At 44.9% G+C, this 26,590-nt stretch overlaps 2 protein-coding genes across 2 annotated transcripts in view; both read right to left on the reverse strand.

Annotated features, from left to right (window-relative positions):
- Positions 1-26,590, reverse strand: part of LOC309550292 (uncharacterized protein) — a 979,642-nt gene that overhangs the window by 9,766 nt on the left and 943,286 nt on the right. The window contains 3 exon segments of the mRNA XM_082250695.1: positions 9,693-9,790; positions 9,908-9,980; positions 10,899-10,960. Of these exon segments, the coding sequence (XP_082106821.1) occupies positions 9,693-9,790; positions 9,908-9,980; positions 10,899-10,960 (233 nt within the window).
- The window catches only part of LOC309550017 (oocyte zinc finger protein XlCOF29-like), a gene marked incomplete at its 3' end in the record, with an annotated part of 44,978 nt that overhangs the window by 5,164 nt on the left and 13,224 nt on the right, over positions 1-26,590 (reverse strand). The window lies entirely within an intron of this gene.

The raw sequence follows: 26,590 nt of genomic DNA on the forward strand, positions 1-26,590 counted from the left end.
CTGCACTCATCTCGCAGAAGATCCAGTAGCCGTGGCCACACAGATGGACACTCTTTGTATTCTACTTGAAGATTTAATGGCTCTGTGCATCACACTGCTAGGCACTTTGGGTCTTCCCACAGGGCGTCCAGACCCTATAAGAAAGCCTGCTGGGTCTGCATTAGACAGACACTGCCTGATAAACTGGTCTGCGAGAGCTGTTTCTCAGAGGCCTCTAGAGACAATGAGCAAGAGACAAGGATCCAAGAATCATTTAAGGAGTTGTTTTTTTCTTTTTCTCAGGAGATACTTTCTTCATCTTAAGAAGATGACTTCAACTTTCCCCTTGATGAAAGAGATCAAGGACGTTGGAGAAGGTCGAGCTAGCCCTGCGGCAAGGAGTGATAAAGAGAAAAATAATCAGAGCCTTAGATGAACTGAAGCTGGCCTCAGACTTCATGGCCAAGGCTGCCATTGCCACACTAAAGTGCTCAGAAAGGACAATGTTATACTCTATAACCACTAGGAGGGCTCTATGTCTAAAGCCCTGGGCAGCCGGCCTTCCTGGAAACAGACGTGGTGTCACATACTATTCAACAGAAAAGCTCTATTTGGGGAAAAGCTGGATGCCGCAATTACCAGAGTGACCAGTGAAAAGAGTGGGTTAATACCAAAGGACAAGACCAGGAGGAGAAACTATTTCACAAAGAGTATTTTCCAGCAAAAGCAGAGGGATATGAAGGATTATCATCCTGGTAGGGAGTACAGGAAAGGTTGGAGAGGCTCCCAGTCAACTTTCCTGACGTTGACCAAAGCAAAGTCATCCACCTTGCCGCAGGAGAACCCGAAGACTCCTCGCCCACTAACACCTGGCCAGTGGGTGCTCCTTTCAAAGCATTTGCTCAGGTGTGGCTGGAGAACTGCGTGGATCGGTGGGTGGTTTCCATTATACAGCTAGGTAATTTCTGGAAGTTCAAACGACAACCTCCTTAGGCATCCTTCCTTCCCACCAGGATTCCCAAATCAGCAGAAATACTGCTACAATATGTGCAAACATTAATTCTCCAGAGATTGGTCATACCTGTTCCAGAATCCGAAAGGAACTCTGGCTTTTATTCTCCAGATTTCTTGTGTGCAAAAAAAATGGGAGGATGGAGGCCAATGCTGGATCCCAGTGGAGGAGGAAGTCACTATTCTAGCAAATAGTTGTTACTCTGAAGATGAAGACCAAGCTCTGGTGGTGGACAAGGCCCCAAAGCCTCTGGACACCACTGCCATTCTAATCCCATCTCCTAGGCCATTCTTACGTCTGACGCAAGTCGGTTAGGCTGGGGTGGCTCATTGTGGATCCAATATGGACCAGGGAAGTTGGCAGTTTGAAACCAGCAATCTTGTGTCCAACCTGCTGGAGCTGGATAAGCCTGGATGGCCGTAACTCATTTGGCCCCCTCTCTCAGGGGAAAAATCACTTCTGATACACATCGACAACCGGACTGCAGTGGCCTATGTGCAAAATCCGAGTGGCATGCACAGCAGATCCCTAATGGAGGAAGTGACGCCGATCTGATCTTGGATGGAGAAGAACCTGTGGAACCTCAAAGCAGCCTACATCTCAGCTTTCCTAAATCACCAGGCAGATTCATTGTCCAGGAATATGGTTGACAACGAGCAGTCACTGAACCAGAAAGTGTTGGAGCAGGTTTGTCAGCAATCGGTTACCCCCAGACAGACCTTTCTGCCTTACCTCTGAACACCAAGACGCCTCTCTTTTCTCCAGATATGTCTGCCGGACTTCAGCGGGGGTGGGCACACTAAGTCATGGGCCTTCCACTTTGCGATATGCCTTCCCTCCAGTTCTCTGATCCTATGTTTTCTCCAATGACTCAGCAAGGAGAAAGTGATCATGCTGGCAATAATCCCTTATTTGCCGGGGAGGCCATGGTTCACCCTGTTGACAATAATGTCTCAGGGAGACTTTGTACACCCGCATCCAGAGTAGTGATCAACCATTATCATTTTTTTATTGCTGATACCGATATTTTGGTCATCAGATATCAGTATTGGCCAATATTTTGGACATATAAAAAAAAATGTATTTTTTATTTTTCACAGGTACTCTGGTGGAGGGATCTGGGGGTCTAAAAGACCCCAAACCCCTTCTCTGCACTTAAAAGCATTCAAAACGCCAAGTTTGGCTGTTTTGAATGCTCGCATTTTTTTGAATTTGCCATGTCATGACATCACTTCCGAGTTTTTTACATGGAGACCCGATCAGAGCCGAATGCGGCTTTGATCGGGTCTTCTCTTTAGTGGCCGTGGAGGTAGGATGCCCAGGTCGGGGGAGACCCGATCGAGCCAGGGAAGACAGCGGGAGGGGGGGATGTCCCCTCCCGCTCCTTGTAATGACAGCCGAGCAGCTTCTCAGCCGTATCGGTTGTCATTACAAGACAGTCGACCGTCGGCTATAGACGCCGGTACCGGGGTGATGCCTCTAGCTGCAGGCATCACTCCGGTACAACCACTTTCCCGAAATATCGAAAAACACACTCCTAGACCTTGTAGACAGCCTTCCTAGAAGAAAATATAGGAACCAATCGGTTCTAAACCTGCGCAGATCAATAACCAAAAAACAAATAAACTACATGAAATGAAGGGCTGCGTGTTGTAAAGTGTAAAAAAAACACCTATACTGTGAAAACAAAGAAACCGCGCATCACATCATAATATACATATCACCATAGTGCATAAACAATAGTGAATAAACAAATAAATAAATACATCTTCATTTAAATTTTAGAATACACATAAAAATTGTGAAGTCCCTGTATAGATCTCACACGTGAATAACGTCCTCAATGAGTATAGGAAAGGTTCCTCTCCAACAGCATGCAGACACACTATGCACTCACCAGACTTAATTGACCTCTATTACAGGAAGTCAAATTACGCATATGGGAAAATCCAAGATATCATACATGAGGTCACAGGAACAAATTCAAACTGCTGCTGCCATCCACTTATATATATATATATATATATATTTATATATATATATATATATATATATAGAGCGTAGTCAAAGCTCCAGTGTTGCCATATAGAGAGGGAGAGGAAAGAAACTCTCATGGTGCAGGATTTCAAATCATTTATTTAAAAAAGAAGGTTGTATTGCACTTAAACCAAAGAAGACAGGGATTAGCATGTATTTTATAGGAATCGCCGGTATGCGCTCCACCTACTTCTGACATCCTCAGGGGTACCCCTGACGAAGATCAAAAAAACGAAGAGATTTCCAGTCACAACTTACCAACCAGCCAGCGACCAACCGAAATTAACCTAACAGTATGCGTTAAAAACAGGGGTTTGGTTGCACACATTTGCAAATACATGCATAAGCTGCAGGCCACGGCAAGGCACCCTGATATCTGCAGTCCCTAACTCTACAATCTAAAGAGTCTCTACAATGAAAGCACATGCATTTAATGGGATAGATTGTGCGATGTGCTGGGTGTTCAGTGTGACCCTGTGCCTTTAAGGAGGGGTGGGCTCCCTCTAGTCACCTGTCCTCCATCTATCCCATTAAATGCATGTGCTCTCATTGTAGACTCTTTAAAGTGTAGTTAGGGACTGCAGATATAAGGGTGCCTTGCCGTGGCCTTCAGCTTACGCATGTATTTGCAAATGTTTGCAACCAAACCCCTGTTTTTAACGCATACTGTTAGACAGGTCAATTCGGTTGGTCACTGGCTGGTTGGTAAGTTGTGACTGGAAATCTCTTTGTTTTTTTATCTGCGTCCGCCCTTCCAGTGCTCCTTGCCATTAAGACCAGTTATAGGTGGAGGCAGTGACTACTTTTTGCATTATCGTTGGTACCCCTGACAAACAGCGTTGGGTGGTGTTTGAGATACGTAATTTCTGGTCAGCTAGAATGCAAGTGGAGTGCAAACCGGTGATTCCTATACAATACATGCTGATCCCGGTCTTCTTTGATTTAAGTGCAATACAACCTTTTTTTTAAATAAATGGTTTGAAATACTGCAACATGAGAGTGTTCTTTCCTCTCCCTCTCTATTTGGCAACACTGGAGCTTTGTATACGCCATTTATATATATATAATGGATGACAGCAGTGGTTTGAATTAATTCCTGTGACTTCATGTATATCTTGGCTTTTCCCATATGTGTAATTTGACTCCCTGTAATAGAGGTCAATTAAGTCTGATGAGAAGGACATTATTCACATGTAGGATCTAGACATGGACTTAACAATTTTTATGAGTCTCATCCTGTTTCCTTCACCAACTCCCCAACCTGGGAAGTTTTATTACAACTGTAACTCTTCTTTCTTTTCATTCCGAGTTTATAAACTACGTCAGATAGGCAAACTGAGCGATTGGCATCTGAGGAGTGTTATCGGTCACTGCATAAGCGAGCTTTGGGGGAGTTCCTAGTTCCATCTGTGTCCTGTGTCATGATATCTGCAATCGACGACCTTTGTAGTGAAGGTCTTGTCATCTGGTAAGAGCATAAGATACTGAACCTGGTGGTGGATCTTCTCTCCGTGCACTCTGAGCTTGTTGGTGTGGAGTGAACACTTCATGTGGGACTTTTTTCCTGTATTTTCTATAGACTTGATTGCCCCTATTGTGGATTAGCACTACACCTTTACTTTTATTGCTTATGAGATTTTTATTCAGGATCTTTGTGTCAGCTGCTTCTTATATGAATAGATGTTTGATTGATAACAACTTAGCTTAGCGCAGCAATACGTCTATTTTATATATATATATATATATATAAATATAATAAATGGATGCCAGCAGCGGTTTCAATTCATTCCTGTGACCTCATGTATATCTTGCATTTTCCCATATGCGTAATTTGACTCCATGTAATAAGGGTCAATTAAGTCTGGTGAGGAGGACATTATTCACATGTGGGATCTATACATGGACTTCACAATTTTTATGTATTTTCTATACTTCAAATGAAGATGTATCTATTTTATTTGTTTATTCACTAGTATTATGCACTATGGTGACATGTATTTTATGATAAAAGAGCAAGGGTCCTCTGTTTCTTTTCACAGCCTTCCCAGAAGAGTTGAAGCTGTTATAGCTGCATAGGATGGGCCAACTCAAGATTGAACCCTACGGACTAAGACAGGGATGTCATTAAAGTTCATGTGTGTGTAAAGGCAGTCCCAATACTTTTGACAATATAGTGCACTTCCCATTTTGAAATACATGTCCCCGGACATTTACGGGTCAATTTATTAAAAAATATGCATACATATTCACCCGGTGAAAGTGCATTCCTTCTCTGTGAATGAGGGTAAAAAAACAAATATTATTAGGCTATTTATTGTGCTGGTAAAATGGTTTCTATTGATTTATTGATGGAGCTGCTAATCATAGAAAACCACTATATAAAATTATAAACTGCCGACCTTTATCATGGCTAGGCGAATTTATGTTAGATAAATCCACTTTAATTTACACAGTGATTTCCTATTATCAGCAGTTCCATCCAGTGGCAGTTATGATGTTGTAATACTGCAATATCACATTATAGATGGAGCTGATGTTCATAGGTAACAACTGTAGGAAATGTGGAAAACATTTGTCATGGTTGGGCGAATGTTGGTCACATGCGTTTTAGAAATTTTTCCAAAATAGACCTTTAAGTGTTTATGAAAACTTACACCACAAAATGTACTCAGTCAATGAAAGATAATGACTCTATTTTTATTTTCCTCCTGCTATCAATGGCCAACACGGTACAACACTTCATCCATGTCTTTGATGATCTCTGATCTCCTTATGATCAGTTTCTTCCATGATGAAGATCAGCCATGGAGTATATCTGAGGTGTATATCAGGGTGTTCTTCTTCCCCACATGAGAGCTGTGATGTCCAGCAAAATTCATATAGAAGACATTTCCCGCACTCAAGGCACTAATACAACTCAAGGATTGTGTGGGATCCCTGATGTACAGGAAAACAGGACTTCACTGAGGAATAATTCCCTTACTCAGGACAGGAAGGTGGCTTCTCCCCCGTGTGAGATCTCTGATGTCTGTAAAGATTGGACTTCTGTGAAAAACATTTACCACACTCAGAACAGGAATACGGCTTCTCTCCCGTGTGAGACCTCTGATGCATGACAAGCTCTGATTTTTGAAGAAAACATTTCCCACAGTCGGAACAGGAATACGGCTTCTCACCTGTATGCAGTCTCTGATGTCTGTAAAGATGTGACTTTTCGGAATAACATTTCCCGCACTCAGGGCAGGAATATGGCTTTTTCCCCATGTGCAGTCTCTCATGTCTGTTAAGATGTGACTTATCTGAAAAGCGTTTTCCACACATAGGACAGCCATATGGTTTTTCCCCTGTGTGGGACCTTTGATGTGTGACAAGTTGTGATTTCTGTACAAAAGATTTCCCGCACTCAGAACAGGAATACGGTTTCTCACCCGTGTGCAATCTTTGATGATTATAAAGACAGGACTTATCTGAAAAACGTTTCCCACACTCAGGGCAAGAATATGGCTTCTCACCTGTGTGTAATCGCTTATGATTTATAAGATTGGACTTATCTGAAAAACTTTTCCCACACTCAGAGCAGTAATATGGCCTCTCACCTGTGTGTGATCTTTTATGCACATTAAGATCAGATTTAAAATGGAAACACTTCCCGCACTCAGCACAGGAAAACCTCTTATCTGTTGAAAGGATGGCACCGTCCCTCACAGTCTGAGGTTCCTCAGGATAAGAGGAATACGATGGTCCATCTACACTGTGTGGTGGCGGAGGGACATTTGAGGTAGCCGGGTTTTCTCCTGGACTATACTGTGTGATGTCCTCATCTTCTACTTTACAGTCTGGAGACATAGTGAGACAATCCTCTGAGGTTTTCCTCATCTCCCGTCCATCTACTAAAATAGAAATAAAAAGATTACTACTAGACATGAGCAGATTGGTTCCTCTAAACCAGGACTCCGCCCACATCAGGCAGCTTTGTCTCTGAGGATCTTACAATTCCCCCCTCAAGGTAACTAGTAAATGGGTCCTCTGATCTCCTACCAGTTCATTTCTTTATTCATGGACCTTAGTCAGAGAGTGAGGAAACAACGAGAACTGTCTTTTATAGGAGTGACAGTGATGAGGGGAATTATAGGACGAGTGTCCCCACCCCCTCTATCACTCATTGCCATCTTCCCAACACAAGAAGTCCCGCACTTCCTTACTTAGTCCATGATTTAGTCATGAATAACAGCGGGGCTGAGCCCCACCAGAGGTCAGAGAGTGAGGATGGGGGGAAGAAAAACCAAGATGAAGACTGGACTGATCCTGAAGACCACCATCATTGGGTTATTGTCTCCTCCCTCATTATCACTTTCTGTTTAAGATTCCAAAGTTTGAGGATGTTATCACATTATTATCAACATATAAAAGTCTGTCCTCCAATCAAATCATCAGATATAAAATGTCAAGCTGGGATAAAATGGGTGTAACAAAAGAGGATACATATTATGTGTATATATAGCAGTGGGTAGAGGGGAGAGAGCAGAAGTCAGGACTATTTATTGCACAAATTGTTTTATATTGTACAACAGTTAGGACTATATAGTACTGGGACTATAAAACACACAAGATAATGTATTTAGTGCAGGGGTCAAGAGTATGCAATGTACAACACAGAGTATATAATGCTGGGGTCAGGAGTATGTAATGGACAGCATAGAGTATATAGTTCAGAGATCAGGAGTATGTAATGGACAGCATAGGATATATAGTGCAGAGATCAGGAGTATCTAATGTATAGCATAGAGTATATAGTTCAGGGGTCAGGAGTATGTAATGTACAGCATAGAGTATATAGTGCAGGAGTATGTAATGTACAACATAGAGTATATACTGTAGTGCAGGGGTCAGGAGTATGTAATGGACAGCATAGAGTATATAGTGCAGAGATCAGGAGTATGGAATGTATAGCATAGAGTATATAGTGCAGGGGTCAGGAGTATGTAATGTACAGCATAGTGTATATAGTGCAGAGGTCAGGACTATGTAGTGTACAACATAGATTATTTACAGTGCCTTGTGAAAGTATTTGATCCCCTTGAACTTTGCTACCTTTTGCCACATTTCAGGCTTCAAACATAAAGATATAAAACTGTAATTGTTTGTGAAGAATCATCAAGTGGGACACAATAATGAAGTGGAACGAAATTTATTGCATATTTCAAACTTTAACAAATAAAAAACTGAAAAATTGGGCGTGCAAAATTATTCAGCCCCCTTAAGTTAATCATTAGTAGCGCCATTAATGTGGCAAAAGGTCGCAAAGTTCAAGGGGGCCGAATACTTTTGCAAGGCACTGTAGTATAACAATGAGGACTATGTAATGTACAACAGAGTATGAACAACCACTAAAAGTCATCCTGTGCACAAGAATGTTAAGACAATTTGCAGCTGCATTCCTAACTACTTTAGCCCTCACAAAGATCAAATAACACACAACTCAAAGAGATTTTAAGTTACCATTGTACTTATTCAAAACGTTATAGCACCTCAAAAGGTGATAATGCCATAATAAAACAATAGTACATCCCTTTAGAAATCCACATGTATATAACAATAAATAGATCACACTGCCAACTGAATAATCCAACTCCAAAAATATATCATCACGAGTAAAAACGATTTTTGTATCACAAACAATATTGGTGACTTGTCTTGGTTTCATGTGTCACAGTGCAGAGCAAAAGTGGATATTTACAAAAATGTAATGAAACTTTAGATTATCATATTATTAAGCTGCTTCATAAAAATATACAGAAAGGAGCTAAATTCAATGCACAATAAATCCATATCTCGTCCAAGTGAATTCCAGCTCAGGAAAGTGACCAGGGTATTATAGGCTGATATCACCCAGTCCCCCCCCCCTACTCTGGACCAATCAGTGAGCAGTATGGGTGGAGGAATGTATTTAGTGTTAATGACCCACCTGTGCTGATCTCTGTAGGAGTGTCCTCCTCTATAAATGTCCCCGTTATTCCATCCTCCTCCATAGACTGCTGATCATTCCTCACATACCTCTCTTCTTCTTCTTCTTTACCCTCAACTTTTATATCTCTCAGATCTTCACCCTAAACCAAGAAAATTAGAGAAAAAATAATCTGTAAAATTTAAGCTTTAATATTGTGACATTACATAAAACATCCACAAGCCCATGTTCTGCATGCTCCATCACTACATACTCTTCATCCTCCTCTTTATAATCTTCTTTGACATCAATATTATAATCCTCAAGATTTCCACTCTGAATATTTTAATAAAACATTCATTGTATCAAACGTGCTGTGTATAATTCATAACAACCAATAATTGTCAATCATCTACCTGAAGATGGTGAGGGATGGTGTGACCTTCCTGTGTGGAATCCCGGGAATACAGAGGACGGGGACATCTCTCTGGTGGGTTCCTGTTACTTGATGGCTCTATCATGATGTCCTTGTAGAGATGTTTGTGTTCTTCAGAAAACTCCTCCATCACTCCATACTCCTCATCCTCCTCTTCAAACTCTTCTTTAATAACAATATTATAATCCCCGAGGTTTTCACTCTGAATATAGAACAAAAAAACACTCATTGTAACAAAAATGCTGTGTATAAATCTTAACTATCAGTAATTGTTCCTCATCTACCTGATGATGGTGAGGGATGGTGTGACTTTCCTGTGTGGAATCCCAGGAATACAGAGGACGGGGACATCTCTCTGGTGGGTTCCCATTACTGGATCCATCTGTAGGAAACACACACACTGACTGAATACATTGTTTCTATGTGTTTATCAGATGATGGGGGGATCTAGGTGGACCCTCCGTACTGCTCTCTCCTTTACAATAAAGTCTCCTCTTACCCGGTGATGTGAGGAGCGGCTGATTCTCCATCATGACGTCCTTGTAGAGATCCTTGTGTCCTTCTAAATACTCCCACTCCTCCATGGAGAAATAGACAGTGACATCCTGACACCTTATAGGAACCTGACACACACAATGATACAGTCACCATCCAGACACATCCCTTGTCTGTTACTGGATAATGTCCCAGAATTCCCAGCACCGCTCACCTCTCCTATCAGCAGCTCAGTGATCTCTTTGGTGACTTCTGGAATTTTCTTGTTATTTCTCTATTCTATCAGGGAGGGAGGTGGAGGCAATGTGATGGTCATATGATCACCGGACTTCACAGGAGGGAAATTTTAGATTTGAACACAAATAGTAAAATATATTCCCAGAATCCTCCTCACCTCTCCAGTCAGGTCGGTATTTTAATAATAGAGATAAGAGTGATGTCATGTGACCTCCCAGAATCCTCCTCACCTCTCCGGTCAGGTCTGTGTTTGAGAAGAAATGTACCTGCTTGATATAGATGCTGTGCTGCGAATGTATCTATCGCATACCAAGGATGATGGCACTGTTGGTGGGAACTTGGTGTTATAACGGCCTACTCAATAAAGAGAGAATTGCAGGGAATTGTGATGAGAATTTTAAACTTTAGGCAGAAGTAGTGCAGCTGAATGGGAGAATTATTCCAACTCTGCTACTTTGGCCTTAAGTTTGAAATTCCCTTTTCTATTTCCTGTAATTCTCTCTTTATTGACTAGAATTTATAATCTGATAAGTAGGCTGAGATTATGCGGAGTGGGTGGAGCTTCGGGGGAAGTGGGTGTGGTAATTATTTGATATCTGTGCTGCAAAGTGTCCCTGGAAATTTTTTTCAAATGTTGGCAACTATGTAAGACTGATGTCATGTGACCTCCCAGAATCCTCCTCGCCTCTCCGGTCAGGTCTGTGTTTTATTAATAGAGATAAGAGTGATGTCATGTGACCTCCCAGAATCCTCCTCACCTCATTGTTTAGATCCCCATTATATTCAATCCCCACATCACAATTATGATGAATATCTGAGACTAGGATCATAATAGAAAAATTAGGTTTCAGGACATTTACTTCAAATTAAATGTTTCCCTCTTTATTCCTATTTGAATCTTACAAAAAATATATATATATATATATATATATATATATATATTAATTGCATCTAAATAAAAAACCCATCCCCCATCACTAAAAAGTCCTATAATCTGTTAGTATAGACTGATGGGGTGAGAAGGTGATTGGTGGGAAAGGTGACACATCTCCAAAATGAAGAGAATGTTCCGGTGTTCCGTGAGAATTACCTACCCGTGAGAAAAACCTACCCCTCGTCACTTCCGGTGTACGGCACTGTATGTAATGCAGCGGTTACATTAAAACAGCTGTGCTGCAATACGAGCGATCTCCGCTCCTGTCCCTATGACTTACCTGATCTCGGCTAGTAAATATAAAAGCGGCGGCGGGTGTATGAAAACATAAATCACGGAGCCGCCAGCCGCTTTTATATATACTAGCCGAGATCAGGTAAGTCATAGGGACAGGAGCGCAGATGCCTCGTATTACAGCACAGCTGTTTTATTTAACCGCCGCGTGGGTAGGTTTTTTTCACGGTACACCGTGATATTTTTATTCTAGTGCGTATGCGCACTAGTCTGATCCTCATCTGTTCCTTTAGGTATCCAGGGCTGTGAGCATGCGCACTGCTGCGCTGCTCAGCTGTTGCTGCCCGGAAGTGACAAGGGTAGGTTTTTCTCACGGGGTAGGTAATTCTAACGTTACACCGGCCCCATAAGTGGGGAAATGTTTTGCCCCTGAAGGGGTTAATCTAGGTTTCCACACTATATATATGTGTATCATCATCTGCTGGAGATAAAAGATGTCACAGTGACTATGGAGGAAGAGGACAGACATGACGGGGGGGGGGGTTACTGGGTGTAAATAGAAAATAAGATCTTATTACCTCCTCTGCTGCCAGCCTCAGCAATGTCTTCTCTCTACTTCCTCCCGACTCACCTCTCACCCGGAACTTCCTGTCTGTACCTGATATCACTTCCTGTCAGCATTCCATAGGGAATTTCCCAGACATTCCCCGTAGAAATGAGATCACTACCTTGTGGAGCTCAGAGGAACTGCAGCCCTGAGAAACATCTCATAGTGTAAACACGGCCTTGTGCTGTGTGTGTATTTATCCTATCCTAAGGGGGATAGAAATTGATAAAATTGTCATTGTTCGCAGATGACTTCCTTTTTTTATGTAACACGTCCACATATTTCCATGTCATCTAAACAAAATTATAAACACACTTGTTTTTGCCCCAATTTTTCATGGGGTGAACTCAAAGATCTAAAAAAAACGGGATTCATCCATGAAGAGAACACCTCTGCAAAGTGCCAGACGCCATCAAATGTGAGCATTTGCCCACTTAAGTCGGATACGACGATGAACTGCAGTCAGGTGGAGACCCCGATGAGGATGACGAGCATGCAGATGAGCTTCCCTGAGGCGGTTTCTGACAGTTTGTGCAGAAATTCTTTGGTTTTCCAAACCGATTGTTGCAGCAGCTGTTCTGGTGGCTGGTCTCAGACAATCTTGGAGGTGGCAGAGTCCTGACCTCCACCCGATAGAACACCTTTAGGATGAATTAGAGTGGAGACTGTGAGCCAGGCCTTCTTGTCCAACATCAGTGCCTGACCTGACAAATGCGCTTCTGGAAGAATGGTCAAACATTCCCATAGACACATTCCTAAACCTTGTGGACAGCCTTCCCAGAAGAGTTGAAGCTGTTATAGGTGCAAAGGGTGGGCCAACTCAATATTGAGGCTGGGATGCCATTAAAGTTCATGTGGGTGTAAAGACAGGCATCCCAATATTTTTGGTTATATAGTGTATGTAATGCGGTCAGTAAGTAGTTATGTATAAAGATTGTGCCTCTGTATTTCATTTAACATAAAAAAGAAATCATCGAAGTACCTTATTTAATCATTGTTGTTTAGAGGTCACATGATGTTTCCCAGGTCTTTCCTGTCCTCAGGGAAAGACCTGGGGGAGGAGTTTCTAGTTCTCTGATGATGTATGAATCTGTGTCTGCACAGAGCTGATTGGCGCTGTGCCGGTCATATGACATTAAAAATACAGCTACAACTGAAGAGGGCCTGCCTCTAGAAACCCTGGGGAAGGAGGACTTCTAAATTGACTGCCTGAGCCAGGCTGGATCTCGATTGGTTATGGGACATTTTTTAGCCCCACCACTGTGAAGGAATGTGATGAACACTTGTGAATTAAGCAAAATGTCTATTTTTCTATGTGTATTCTTCTCTACATGTATATATATTTTTCCTCTGTCGTCCTTACTCAAAATGGCCGTTACTAGATACCTCTCACCCCCCACCACCGAGATGGAATGTGAAAAGAAAGATGGAGCCTTGGCACAGTGCCTTCAAAAGAAGATAACATTCATGAACTGGAAAGAGACCACCTTATAACGGACCTGACTAATCAGAAAGCTGCAAATAATCAGTATTATGCTAATATTATGCTTATGACGTACTAACATATGACACCGCCTACTAACTATATAATATACTGTCCATTAGAAATAAAAGTAGTATCATTTACCTGAACAATGTGTGTCAGTCTATGATATCCCCGTGCATGCACTATAATTACCTATTTAATCAGATCCAGCAGCAAGAAATCTATTTTGAACCTGATTGAGGTTCCTTAACCATTACAAATGGCGCCCAACGTGGGGCTTCAGGTGTTTGTCTGCCGAAAAGCCGCGTAGGAGGTTTGGCGACTGGATGAGACAGACCAAGAGGGACTTGCGCACCCCTGAGAGTACGGTAGGTACTTTTACCTTACCACTGTACGACTTGTTTCTTTCTTATCTTAATCGCAGATCTCAGGTGCTTTTCGAAAAGACGTTTCAAAAGGTGGGTAATCCTCACCTGGGGCTGTTTTTATTAACCCGCCGTAAGATTTCTGCTGGCTGTATATTGTTTGTTCAGTGTCTGCCATCCTGAGTGAGTGTGTCTCTGCAGGCTGGAAGGTTGCATTTGTGTGTCACCAAGTGAGCTGTTTTGCCCTTGGATTCAAGTGAGCTGTTTTGCCCTTGAATAAGACGGATATTTGCAACGTACGTCCTTTGAGACGGGATACTCAGAGGTTTGGATCCTCTGAGGGGAAAGCCCAGCTGCAGGTGGATGCCCGACACTAGGGGAGGCAGGGGTAATGTCTACAGTGTCTGTCGTTTTGCTTGAAGTGTGTCTCAATAGGCTGATACACTAGTTGTAAGCGTGCCTTGGATTCAAGTGAGCTGTCTGCCCTTGAAAAGATGGACCTTACAACATACGTCCTACGGGACGGGGTAGGAGATTGACTGATTCGAAGGATCTCCTGAGGGTTGTCAGCTGTTGAGGTCACATGACAAGAGAGAGACGACAGGAGTTATGTTTTGTTCTGTGTGTGTTGTGAAATGAAACGTACATTGTTATTGTTACACAGATAAATCCAGTCAGGTTTGAGGTTGCTACGGGCAACAGAGAGAGAGAGAGAGACAGAGAGAGGAAGGGGTTACGTTTTGAGTTTGTCTTTTTTTTTTTTTCAGTTCAACCCCCCTCCTTCTCTTCTGTGTGTCCCTGAAAGTTTTTTTTTTCCTCTTCTCTCTGAGACTAGCACTGTTGGTACACCCCCACGCACAGCTGGCATACTTTTGTTTCCCTCGTGAGAAAGAGGGAGGGGGTCACTCCTTGCGCAGAGTTTGGTGGACAATAAGCCTCAGCATTACTACATATATGCAATTATTACTTTTTTTTATGGAATTTTTGGAGCGTAGTTGGCTGGATATTTTGAGGCTATTTTTTATAGAATTAGAGATAATGAGAACTTACATTTTGCAAATAGGTCCCTATGTAAAAGGAAGCTCTGGGACAAAATTTTGAAAATTGGCTACTTACCAAGGGGGGTTCAACTGTGAATAACTTTGCTCCTGTAATGGGTATAGAATTTATTTTTGGACAGAAAGGGTTACCGCAATTAGTGTGACCATTGAACCCTATTGGCACTGAGCCAAAAGTTTCAAATTAGATTAACTCTATATCTGCTTCTAATATTTGAAAGATATTTAGGGGGCATCCTCTATTCCAGGAGGGGAACCTCTGATCAGCTCTGGTCATCCCTGGTCTGAGTTTTGAAAATTGGCACACAGCCAAAAGTTTTAAATCAAGTTAAGCGATTGGTTACCAGTGCTGACCCCTCCGGCCGTCAGCTGAGACAGCGCAGGAGAACAGAAAAGTGTAAAGGCCCGTACACACGTACCGATCGTCGGCATACAAACGTCGGCGGACGAAAGATCTGCCGATTGTACGCGTGTTAGTATGGTGCCTCCGACAGATGTCTGCGCACAATCCGCGGACAAAAGTCTTTCGTGCAAACATGAAAATTTTTGTCTGCGGACACCAGAACGGACGATTGTTCGCCTGTCAGTACAGAATTCGGCCGACAGACCGCAGATTTGCAAGACTGGGCATGCTCAGAAAATTAAAAACACAGGGAAAGTTAACCATTACATGACATCACTTCTGCAGTCAGCTGAAGTCTGCAGACAAAATTCTTGTGCTGTCCTTGTGCTGTCTTTGCACTTTTCAACAGACACCGACATCCCGGGGAGAAAAGATGAACATTTGTATGCCGACGATCGGTACGTGTGTACGGGGCTTTAGAGACCTTGCATTTGAGCTGGGTGGCCCAGAGAGAGGGGGGAGAGGAATATGGATCAGCATATTCGCAAACCAGAGAAGGGAAAGTTTGTGAGTTCAAACAAACAAAAGTGCTGACAGGCTGCAGAGCAACCATAGGAGTAGCAGCATACGCTGATAACAGAACAAAAAGGAATGTTGTGTGAGAACAGCTAAGAACTTGCATAACGAATGATGGATCGTAGAAGCTAAGAAAGATGATGATCAAGGTTGTAAATTGCATCATGTATGAGTATTATCAAGTCAATCGTAAAGACAATAAGCCCCCGCCCTATAATGGCGTCTGGAGAAATAAAGGGGAGGGTCCTTACTCTCCGCCTGCCGCCCATTATCTTCACACCACTCCTACTCAAACGCAACCCACAGGGACAGTTCCTGCGGATGGCCATCTTGGTGCAGTCAAGTCTTCACTTCCTGCCCCGCCCAGTACAGTTCCTGCAGACGGCCATCTTGGTATACCCGGAAGGCCTAACAAAGGTCTATATCCAATCCTCCCTGTTCTAACACTCCCATCCTCCCTGGATTACAGGTCCAATATACTAGTGATGAAGACACATCCGACTGGGACGACCAACCGCAGGTGACAAGCGCACCCGATGATTTAACCCCATCACAAACAGCGACCTTAATGACAAGTCTGCCTGACCCAGAAACACAGCAAATGCCCCTATACCACATGATAGTACAGCTACAAGAAATTTACCTAGTTCTCTTACTGAGCCAATCCAAGTGGGGACATTTCCTGATTTGCTTGCCAGATTTGTGGTGTCTTCTACATGCCCCTTGCATCTGCTAGGAGCTGATTCGCTGTCCGGGCTACAGGCCTCAATTATTTTTTTACGCCCGAAGGAGGAGTGAAGCTACATACTCCCCTATCCTTAGAAGACTCATCTGCCTTGTGTTCTTTGCCTCTCATGAAGACACTCCGTGAAGCGACAACTTCAAGTTCAGTACCACTGAAGTACTTGGCAGGATCCCTGCATGCCTATGGTCCACTGAACCGGAAGACATCGATCACTTTAAAGTTCCGCCAGTCATGGTGTAACTAAAACCTGGGGCACTCCTACCTAGAAAATCACGCCTCCAGAGAGACTGGACCCGTTGAAGCTAGCTCAATCCGAAGCTATCTCAAAACAGGTTGAGACCTTTGTGTCTAATGGTTCTTTGCTACCCTGTACTTCTGAATGCAACACACCTTTGTTCTCAGTGAAGAAACGGATCCCAAAAGGTGAACCAGAGAAATACAAAATGGTCCAAGATTTCCAAGCCAATTTGCCAAAGCCATAACCTCTGTTCCTGATACCTGGCAACAGGAACAACCTACAGTGACTCTTCTCCTCTATGCAGAAGACTACCCCGCTGCTGAAGAAACTTCAGAAAGTCTTCTATGCTACCTTGCAGAACAAGGCTGTAAGGCCTCCAAAGAGAAAATACAGTGGTGTTCCAAGACTGTCACCTTTTTAGGACACTGCATTTCTAAAGGCACAAGACATATCGCATCAGACCGAGTAGCTGCAATCCAGAATATTCTTCCACCAAAAGCAGCTAAACAACTGCATGCCTTTCTTGGACTCATATTTTACTGCAGGGCATGTGTAGCGGGGTTAAACATGCCTAAAGACACTGTTTGATATGTGGGAAGGAACTAGGCTCCCTCTAGTGGTAGCTGCATGGAATTTCCCGGGCTGTGACTTCCTTTTCACAAGATGAAGAAACTACATCTCCCAGGCTGCTTTGCAAGATCCAGGAACTAGGCTCCCTCTAGTGGTAGCTGCATGGAATTTCCCGGGCTGTGACTTCCTTTTCACAAGATGAAGAAACTACATCTCCCAGGCTGCTTTGCAAGATCCAGGGTGCACGGCTGCACCGCACGGCACTATGGGGGAGGTTATTTAAAGGAGAGAGAAGCGCGCGAAGGGGGGCCCTTTCTGCGCTGGACTCTGAGGAACCAGCGAGCGAGAGTGAAGGACTGACACTGGATATTGGGCCAGAGCCTTTTAGCCTGGAGGGACGACGTGGAACCGTCCCATCTCAAGCACGAGGCACATTCCTGGAGGTCATACTGCTGTTTGCCGAGACCGGAAGTCATCCGCCAGAAGGACCCCGCGCGGCTGGCATATAGCCAAAGGACTGAGACCGCAGTGGAAGCGCGCGAAGGAGAAACTTCTGTTGGTGAGAGGGCACATGCCCAATAACTGACTTTATCTGCTGAAGAGACAGTTTTATCTACAGATAGCGGTAGCGCAGCAGGAGGTGATAAAACCCCGGGGTTTATCACCATACTCTCTCAGGAGACTCATAGACAAACAATAAGGTCTGTAAAGGAGTTGCCAGAGGCTTATCTCTCTCGCAGAAGTTATTGCTCAGTTACGCAGACACCCTGCGGTGACAACTAACACCTCGTTGTTTTCTCTCTCTTGATCTTTATTCCTAATCTGGATTACAAATGAGCTCTATTCAATAACCTTGCTAGCGAAGATCAACAAGAAAGAAGAGAACTCTGGGGGAGGGACTCAGATAGGCCCACCTACCTGGTACTGTGTCTAGCCTTAATGCAGGAGGAGTGTGGGGGTATTCTTTTACCTTTTTAAAGCTGTTTTAAATAACCTTTTATGGACTTGTATTGTATTGTATTGTATCTCCCCTATTCAATTTGATATATAGTAAACTAAGTTTGGTTAATTACAATCTTGTGCGTTGTTCCATTGTGTCACCCAGAAGGACTACTATTCAAGAAGGTAACAAGGTATTGTTGCATAGTGAAGTATTGTATTCCAACCTGTGTATCTATTTGATAGTCCAGTCCTATTCTGGGTCAGTTGTGCCTGAGGAGGGATCGAGCCAATTTGATTGGGTTGTTAGGCAGGGTGTAGACCCAATAATATAATCAGCAGCTCCTGCGGGGGTGGTGCTACACGTGGGGGCTCGTCCGGGATTTCTACAGTCCTGCAATACAACCCTCTCAGCCATAGAATCCCCTCCCACGCAGAAATGGATCCTGTCGCTGCTGCTGAGTGGTGCAAGGAAGAGAATGTCATAGTGGAAAATGGCCTGGTGGTTGAAATCAAGGGAGAAGCCTGGACTGAAGAAAAGCTTCTCCCTGTTTTGAGGGCACTATCCACAGACAGGAAATTTTGGGTGATTGACATGAAAACTGACACCACTGTCCCACACACGTATGCACTGTGTGAGTGGAGGAAGGGGGTCCCTGATTATTTCAACGGAAACAGTGTAAAAACTACTGACCAAACAGAACTTTTCCTGATACATCCAGGAGTTCCTATTGCGGGTCCCTCATCCACCACCCCTGGGGTATCCAGCCAAGAAAAAGGTGTCCAAGAAGGGCATCCTGAGTCATCACCTTTGTCGACTTTTAGCTCAGAACTGTGTGCTGTTCTTGGGGAGATTGTGGCAAAATGTAGTAGGGACTCCTCGAGCTATTTGATGACTGGATATAGGAAGCTCCGGACATTCTCTGGGAAACAGCCTGTGCCTTCAGCAGAAGATGGGTTCGAAGAGTGGTTAGATACCGCCACTCAGGCTTTGGAGGAATGGGAGGTACCAGAACAGCACAAGAAGCAGAGAATCACAGAGAGTTTAAGGGGACCTGCATTAGAGGCTGTACGTAATCTAAAGCTTAGCAAGAAGAACTGCACTGCACAGGATTATTTGGACATTCTGCAAGATGTGTTTGGTCGGACGGAGAACGCGGCTGAACTTCTCTACCAGTTGGACCACTGTTATCAAGAAGAGGGGGAGAAGTTGTCCGAATTCATTAAACGTCTGGATAGGATTATCCACCAGATTCTGTTAAAGAAAGGAATAGACCACCGGAAAATAGATGAGACTCGTGCACGACAGGTTCTGAAAGGGGCTCAACCTTTAGATCCCATTGCCATACTGTTACGAACTCGTCGAGATGGCGGCATTCTAGAATACCCCGATCTGATTCGAATGGTCAGAGAGGAAGAGGTTATGTTGGACAACAAGAAGAAAAGTCGGCAGTTTGACTCAACTGCCCGGGTTGGAGTGATAAGTGTGGAAGAGGGTGACTCTCAAGTTGAACTCCTAAAGACCCAAGTGTCTCAGTTGATAGAAATGGTGTCCATCCTGACTGGTCAGGTATCCACTCTACCCAAGGGGAGTATATCGGAGAGGCCAGATGAACCTGTTAGTCTCAGCACAGATCCAGAGCCACGACCTGCAAGATTGTTAACTTGTTTCAACTGCGGGGGAGTTGGGCATGTTAGAAGGGTATGTCCCAGCTCAGGAAATGCTGCCGCGAAACCTCGCGAGCCAGCGGGAAACTTCAGAGGACACCGGTGAAGGAGTCAACCGGGTGTCCGCCAGTCTTAAGGGACTCCAGAAGTGGTGCAGGATCAGGGAAACTGAGTCAGGGGGTCAGACCCAAATATAATACCCCCAGTTCTAGACTCCGGGTTACTGAGGGAAGGAAAGTCAATGCACACCGGGTTCAGCGGGGGCCCAGATCAAGGAAGAAAAAGGAGAAGAGGGCCAGGGTACAGAGAACTGAATCAGACAACCAGGCTACATCAAGAGAATTCCCAACTAACTTGGTCGGGCCCTCCCCAGTGGTCTCGGTTCAGGTGGAAGGAATTTACACAAGAGCCCTCCTTGACACAGGGGCCCAGGTGACTCTTTTGTATAGAGACTTCTATGATAAATATCTTACCCATCTACCTTTGCAGAAGTTGGAAGATCTGGAGATATGGGGTATTGGGACCCAAAGTTTTCCCTATGACGGGTATCTGCCAATCAAGTTGACCTTTGATCCATCAGTGGCTGGTGAAGCGGAAACCTTCGACACCTTAGCGGTGGTCTGTCCTCGTCCACCAGGGGCCAACAAAAGCTCTCTCATCGTAGGAACAAACACTGACCTGGTAAGGCGCCTTCTGATACAACTGGTCCAGGGACAAGATGCTCAGGCGCCAAGGATCCATCCCATGCTACGGCAGGCCTACCAACGATTAGTGTTGGAGCAAGAGACCCCCGCAGAAGGAGTTGGACGACTCTGGAAGCTGGATAGAGCAGAAAAGGTCTTACAGCCAGGAGAGGTGGCCTGTTTTAAGGCTTCTGTTAAACTCACATGGCAACAGCCGGGTCCCTTCATTATCTTTGAATCAGGTCAAAAGGAGAGACAGAGAGGGATAGAAGTGATCCCTGAGGTGATCCCTTTGAAGGTGTTACAGGAAAACCGTGGAAAGGTTTTAGTGAGTGTCAGAAACACCTCTATTACACCAGTGAAGGTACCGGCCAGAGTGCTCCTGGGCCAAGTCAACCCGGCTACCCCAGTTGCCCCCATTGATTTCAAAGAAAAGGAACAGGGTGAAGCGGTTATAGAGGAGCTTTGCTCTGGAAACGCTGCCCTCCCGCCGGAATGGGTGAAGAGGGCCAAGGCACAACTTGCTCGATGTAGGGAAATATTCTCTAAGGACGAGTTTGACGTGGGATGTGCCAGGAGCGCTACTCATAAGATCCGCCTGAGTGAGGACAAGCCTTTCAGGGAGAGAGTCCGGCGAGTCCCCTTAGGTGACTTAGAAGATCTACGTCAACAGCTGGCAGAGCTCAAAAAGATCGGGATTATCCGAGAATCCAGGAGCCCGTATGCTTCCCCGATAGTGGTAGTCCGGAAGAAAAATGGATCTTTGAGGCTTTGTATCGACTACCGAACGCTGAACAGAAGAACCATCCCAGACCAGTATACCACTCCTCGAATCGAAGATGCCCTACAGAGTCTGTCAGGGGCGAAGTGGTTCAGTGTGATGGACTTAAAGAGTGGGTATTATCAGATCCCCATGCACCCTGAAGATCGGGAGAAAACAGCCTTCATCACCCCTGTGGGGTTCTTTGAGTTCAATTGCATGCCTCAGGGGTTGTCCAGGGCCCCTGCTACCTTCCAAAGGCTGATGGAGAGGACCGTTGGAGATATGAATTTGATAGAGGTACTGGTATACTTGGATGATGTTATCGTGTTTGGCAGAACTTTAGAAGAACATGAGGAGAGGTTGGAAAAGGTCTTGAAGAGGCTACATGAAGAAGGTCTGAAACTTTCTCCTGAGAAGTGCCAATTCTATCAGTCCTCGGTCCATTACCTGGGCCATATCGTGTCTGAAGAAGGGGTGGCCACTGACCCGGACAAGCTGGATGCTGTTGCTTCCTGGCCGAGACCCACAAATGTGACCGAACTCCGGTCATTTTTGGGCTTTTGCTCCTATTACAGGAGGTTTGTGGAGGGGTTCGCCCAGATTGCCCGACCCCTAAATGAGCTCCTGAAGAATGAAGAAGATGATGTCCCTGAGTTGGTAAAGCCGGCGAAGTCCACCATGGGCCCCCGGAAGGCTAAGGAATCCATCCAGGATCAGTGGACCCCGGAATGCGAAGGGGCCTTTGTCCAGCTGAAGGAAACCCTAACCACTGCCCCTGTGTTGGCCTATGCGGACCCCACAAAACCATATGAACTGCATGTTGATGCCAGCCGAGATGGGCTGGGGGGGGTACTTTATCAGGAGCATGAGGGTCATCTGCGACCTGTTGCCTATGTGAGCAGAAGCCTACTGCCTGCTGAAAGGAATTATCCTACTCACAAACTTGAATTCTTGGCCTTGAAGTGGGCAGTGGTTGACAAATTGAAAGACTACCTGTACGGAGCTGAATTCATTGTCAAGACAGATAATAATCCCCTCACCTATCTGTTGACTACGGCCAAGCTGGATGCAACAGGACATCGATGGTTGGCTGCCCTCTCTAGCTTCAATTTTGGCCTGAAGTATCGGCCAGGAATCGGAAATAGGGATGCAGATGCCCTATCCAGAAGGTTGCATGTTCCACAGGAACCTGCGGAAGAATGGACTCATTTGGCTCCAGAAGGGGTGCGTGCCCTATATCAGGGAACTGAATTTCGATCCCGAGGAGGGTCAAGAGCAGAAGAGATTGGGGTTTCGGCTATCGGAGTACCCAAATGCTACTGCCAGGTGACCCAGGTTGAAGGGGAGGGTTTGCCCCGGCTGTCCAAAAGGGACTTGCGGAAGGAGCAGTTGGAAGACCCTTTGGGAAAACTTCTTTTGGAAGCCTTGGAGATCCAGAGCCCTGAGTTGCTTCTAACTGACTCCCCTCAGGGGGCCCGTCTGTTACATAGAGAGTGGACCCGGTTACAGATCAGAGAAGGAGTGGCCTACCGGAGAGGTCCATCTGAAGATCTGGAGGAGAAGTGGCAACTGTTCTTACCAGCTAAATACAGAGAGGGAGTTCTGGCCGCTCTTCATGATAATCATGGCCATCTGGGGCCCGAAAGAACCTTTCAGCTTGTCAGGGACAGGTTCTACTGGCCTTGTATGAGGGCCGAAGTTGAAGGATACTGTCATTCTTGTGTCCGGTGTATACAGAGGAAGACTCTGCCACGTCAAGCAGCCCCAATGGGCCATCTACAAAGTCAGGGACCCATGGAGCTGGTGTGCATTGATTTCCTTTGCTTAGAGCCTGATCTGAGTGGCCAGGGGAATGTCCTTGTGGTAACAGACCATTTTACCAGATATGCTCAAGCATTCCCAACAAGGGATCAGAAGGCCTCAACGGTAGCCAAAGTTCTTGTAGAGAAGTTCTTTGTACATTATGGGTTACCACAACGCCTCCATTCTGATCAGGGAAGGGACTTTGAAAGCAGACTGATCAAGAGACTGTTAGATATGTTAGGCATTCAAAAGACTAGAACCACTCCCTACCATCCACAGGGGGATGCCCAGCCTGAACGATTTAACAGGACTCTTTTGGATATGTTGGGGACTTTGAGCTCAGAGAAGAAACAGCATTGGGGCAAGCACGTAGCTGCCATTGTGCATGCCTACAACAGCACTGTCAGTGATGCTACTGGATATTCCCCTTATCGGCTGATGTTTGGAAGGGAGGCTCGGTTGCCAGTGGATTTGGCCTTTGGCATTTCGCCTGATCATACCTCTTCAGCATCGCATAGAGGATATGTGGACCGACTGCGGAAGAGTCTGAAAGCGGCCTATGACAAGGCTCAGGCCACATCTGATCAACGTGGACTGCGGAATAAAAAAAATTTCGACCTAAAAGTTCGGATCCATGACCTGCAACCAGGGGACAGGGTTTTGTTGAGAAACTTGGGTGTCCCGGGAAAACACAAGTTGGCAGACCGCTGGAAGTCCCAACCTTATGTTATCTGCAAGCAACTGCCAAACCTTCCTGTGTACCAAATTCGGCCTGAAGGAAGTGTGGGTCCATTGAAGGCTTGGCATCGGAACCATTTGCTGCCTCTCTCTGAAGCGGTTCGTATGCCCCCTGTGGAAGACTTGTCAGAGGCCCCTTCGACTTCTCGCCGGTCCAGACCAGTTACCAGATCTCAGACGACGCTCCCAGATGAGGGAGAGGGAAGTTCTCCATCTGAAGATTTGGAAGATGAAGAGGAGGTACCCGACTGGTTGTGGTCATCTCAGTTGCCAGAACCCACACCTGCCTCCCTGTCTTCATCTGACTTGGCTGATAGAGGAGCCCTTCGGGCAGAAGCCCCTGAATTCATACCCTTTCATATGCTTCCAGAAGAAGCAGCTGAGGATGAAGATCCTGAGGAGGAGGTTGCACCCTTCTCTGAAGAAGAACTGACCTCTCTTGAACCATCAGGTTCCTCTGTGTTGGAACATGAGGAGGGGGACATTGAAGAATCCTCGGAAGTGCCTGATCCTAGCACCTCTGAGAGCATGCCTCCACGGGAACAGAGGGAAAGGAGAGTCATTCACCCACCTAAGAGACTGACCTATGATCAATTGGGTGAATGTTCGGAAGAAGCTGTTTTTACCTCCAAAAGATCTCCTGACCAGCCTAGTTCCTCCACTGTAGATTTGGTGGGGGACAACCCTAGCTCACCCCCAGGCACAACTGTACAAGCCACCCAAGTTTTGGGGGGTCTGTGAGAGATCATGAGAACAAAGTATTGAAGTAGAAAACGTTTGCATTTAAGTTTGTACATAAGGATATTGGGTTTGGCCATTATAATAAGCACAGTTTTTGATGTTCACAATTTGGTTTACTTTGTGAGTTAATGTTTGCGCACATTTTGTTGCTCTGACCTCACTATATGTTTTTTTCTCTTTCTCACCTTTTGATGTTTTTTTTTCAACACAAACTTTAAGATGTAAGTGTTTAAGAAATTGCAAAGGCACATGTGCTTTTTAAAGGAGCACTATATAAAAGCACTAGAAATCAGCACTATATTAACACTGTAGAAATCACTTATTTGCTTATTAATTGCACTTTATCGTTTTACTGTTGCACTGCTATTAGAATACAAAATTGGATGTATTCAGATTGACTTATTTCAGCAAAATGTTAATGTTTTTGTTGTATAATGCCAACCTATGCACTAGGGTACATACTGTTGACCTCTTTGGGGACCAAAGTTTCTCAAGTGGGGGGAGTGTGTAGCGGGGTTAAACATGCCTAAAGACACTGTTTGATATGTGGGAAGGAACTAGGCTCCCTCTAGTGGTAGCTGCATGGAATTTCCCGGGCTGTGACTTCCTTTTCACAAGATGAAGAAACTACATCTCCCAGGCTGCTTTGCAAGATCCAGGAACTAGGCTCCCTCTAGTGGTAGCTGCATGGAATTTCCCGGGCTGTGACTTCCTTTTCACAAGATGAAGAAACTACATCTCCCAGGCTGCTTTGCAAGATCCAGGGTGCACGGCTGCACCGCACGGCACTATGGGGGAGGTTATTTAAAGGAGAGAGAAGCGCGCGAAGGGGGGCCCTTTCTGCGCTGGACTCTGAGGAACCAGCGAGCGAGAGTGAAGGACTGACACTGGATATTGGGCCAGAGCCTTTTAGCCTGGAGGGACGACGTGGAACCGTCCCATCTCAAGCACGAGGCACATTCCTGGAGGTCATACTGCTGTTTGCCGAGACCGGAAGTCATCCGCCAGAAGGACCCCGCGCGGCTGGCATATAGCCAAAGGACTGAGACCGCAGTGGAAGCGCGCGAAGGAGAAACTTCTGTTGGTGAGAGGGCACATGCCCAATAACTGACTTTATCTGCTGAAGAGACAGTTTTATCTACAGATAGCGGTAGCGCAGCAGGAGGTGATAAAACCCCGGGGTTTATCACCATACTCTCTCAGGAGACTCATAGACAAACAATAAGGTCTGTAAAGGAGTTGCCAGAGGCTTATCTCTCTCGCAGAAGTTATTGCTCAGTTACGCAGACACCCTGCGGTGACAACTAACAGCTCGTTGTTTTCTCTCTCTTGATCTTTATTCCTAATCTGGATTACAAATGAGCTCTATTCAATAACCTTGCTAGCGAAGATCAACAAGAAAGAAGAGAACTCTGGGGGAGGGACTCAGATAGGCCCACCTACCTGGTACTGTGTCTAGCCTTAATGCAGGAGGAGTGTGGGGGTATTCTTTTACCTTTTTAAAGCTGTTTTAAATAACCTTTTATGGACTTGTATTGTATTGTATTGTATCTCCCCTATTCAATTTGATATATAGTAAACTAAGTTTGGTTAATTACAATCTTGTGCGTTGTTCCATTGTGTCACCCAGAAGGACTACTATTCAAGAAGGTAACAAGGTATTGTTGCATAGTGAAGTATTGTATTCCAACCTGTGTATCTATTTGATAGTCCAGTCCTATTCTGGGTCAGTTGTGCCTGAGGAGGGATCGAGCCAATTTGATTGGGTTGTTAGGCAGGGTGTAGACCCAATAATATAATCAGCAGCTCCTGCGGGGGTGGTGCTACACATGGATCCCTGATGCATCAATTCTCATGCAACCACTCTATGATGCTCTCAAGTCCGTGCCATTTACCCTGTCAAACGAGGCCCTGGACAATTTTATTCTGCTGAAGCACGCAATATCCACAGCTCCTGCT

This window comes from Pelophylax lessonae (genome assembly GCF_965119305.1).
Source record: "Pelophylax lessonae genome assembly, chromosome: 3".
NCBI classification, from domain to species: domain Eukaryota; kingdom Metazoa; phylum Chordata; class Amphibia; order Anura; family Ranidae; genus Pelophylax; species Pelophylax lessonae.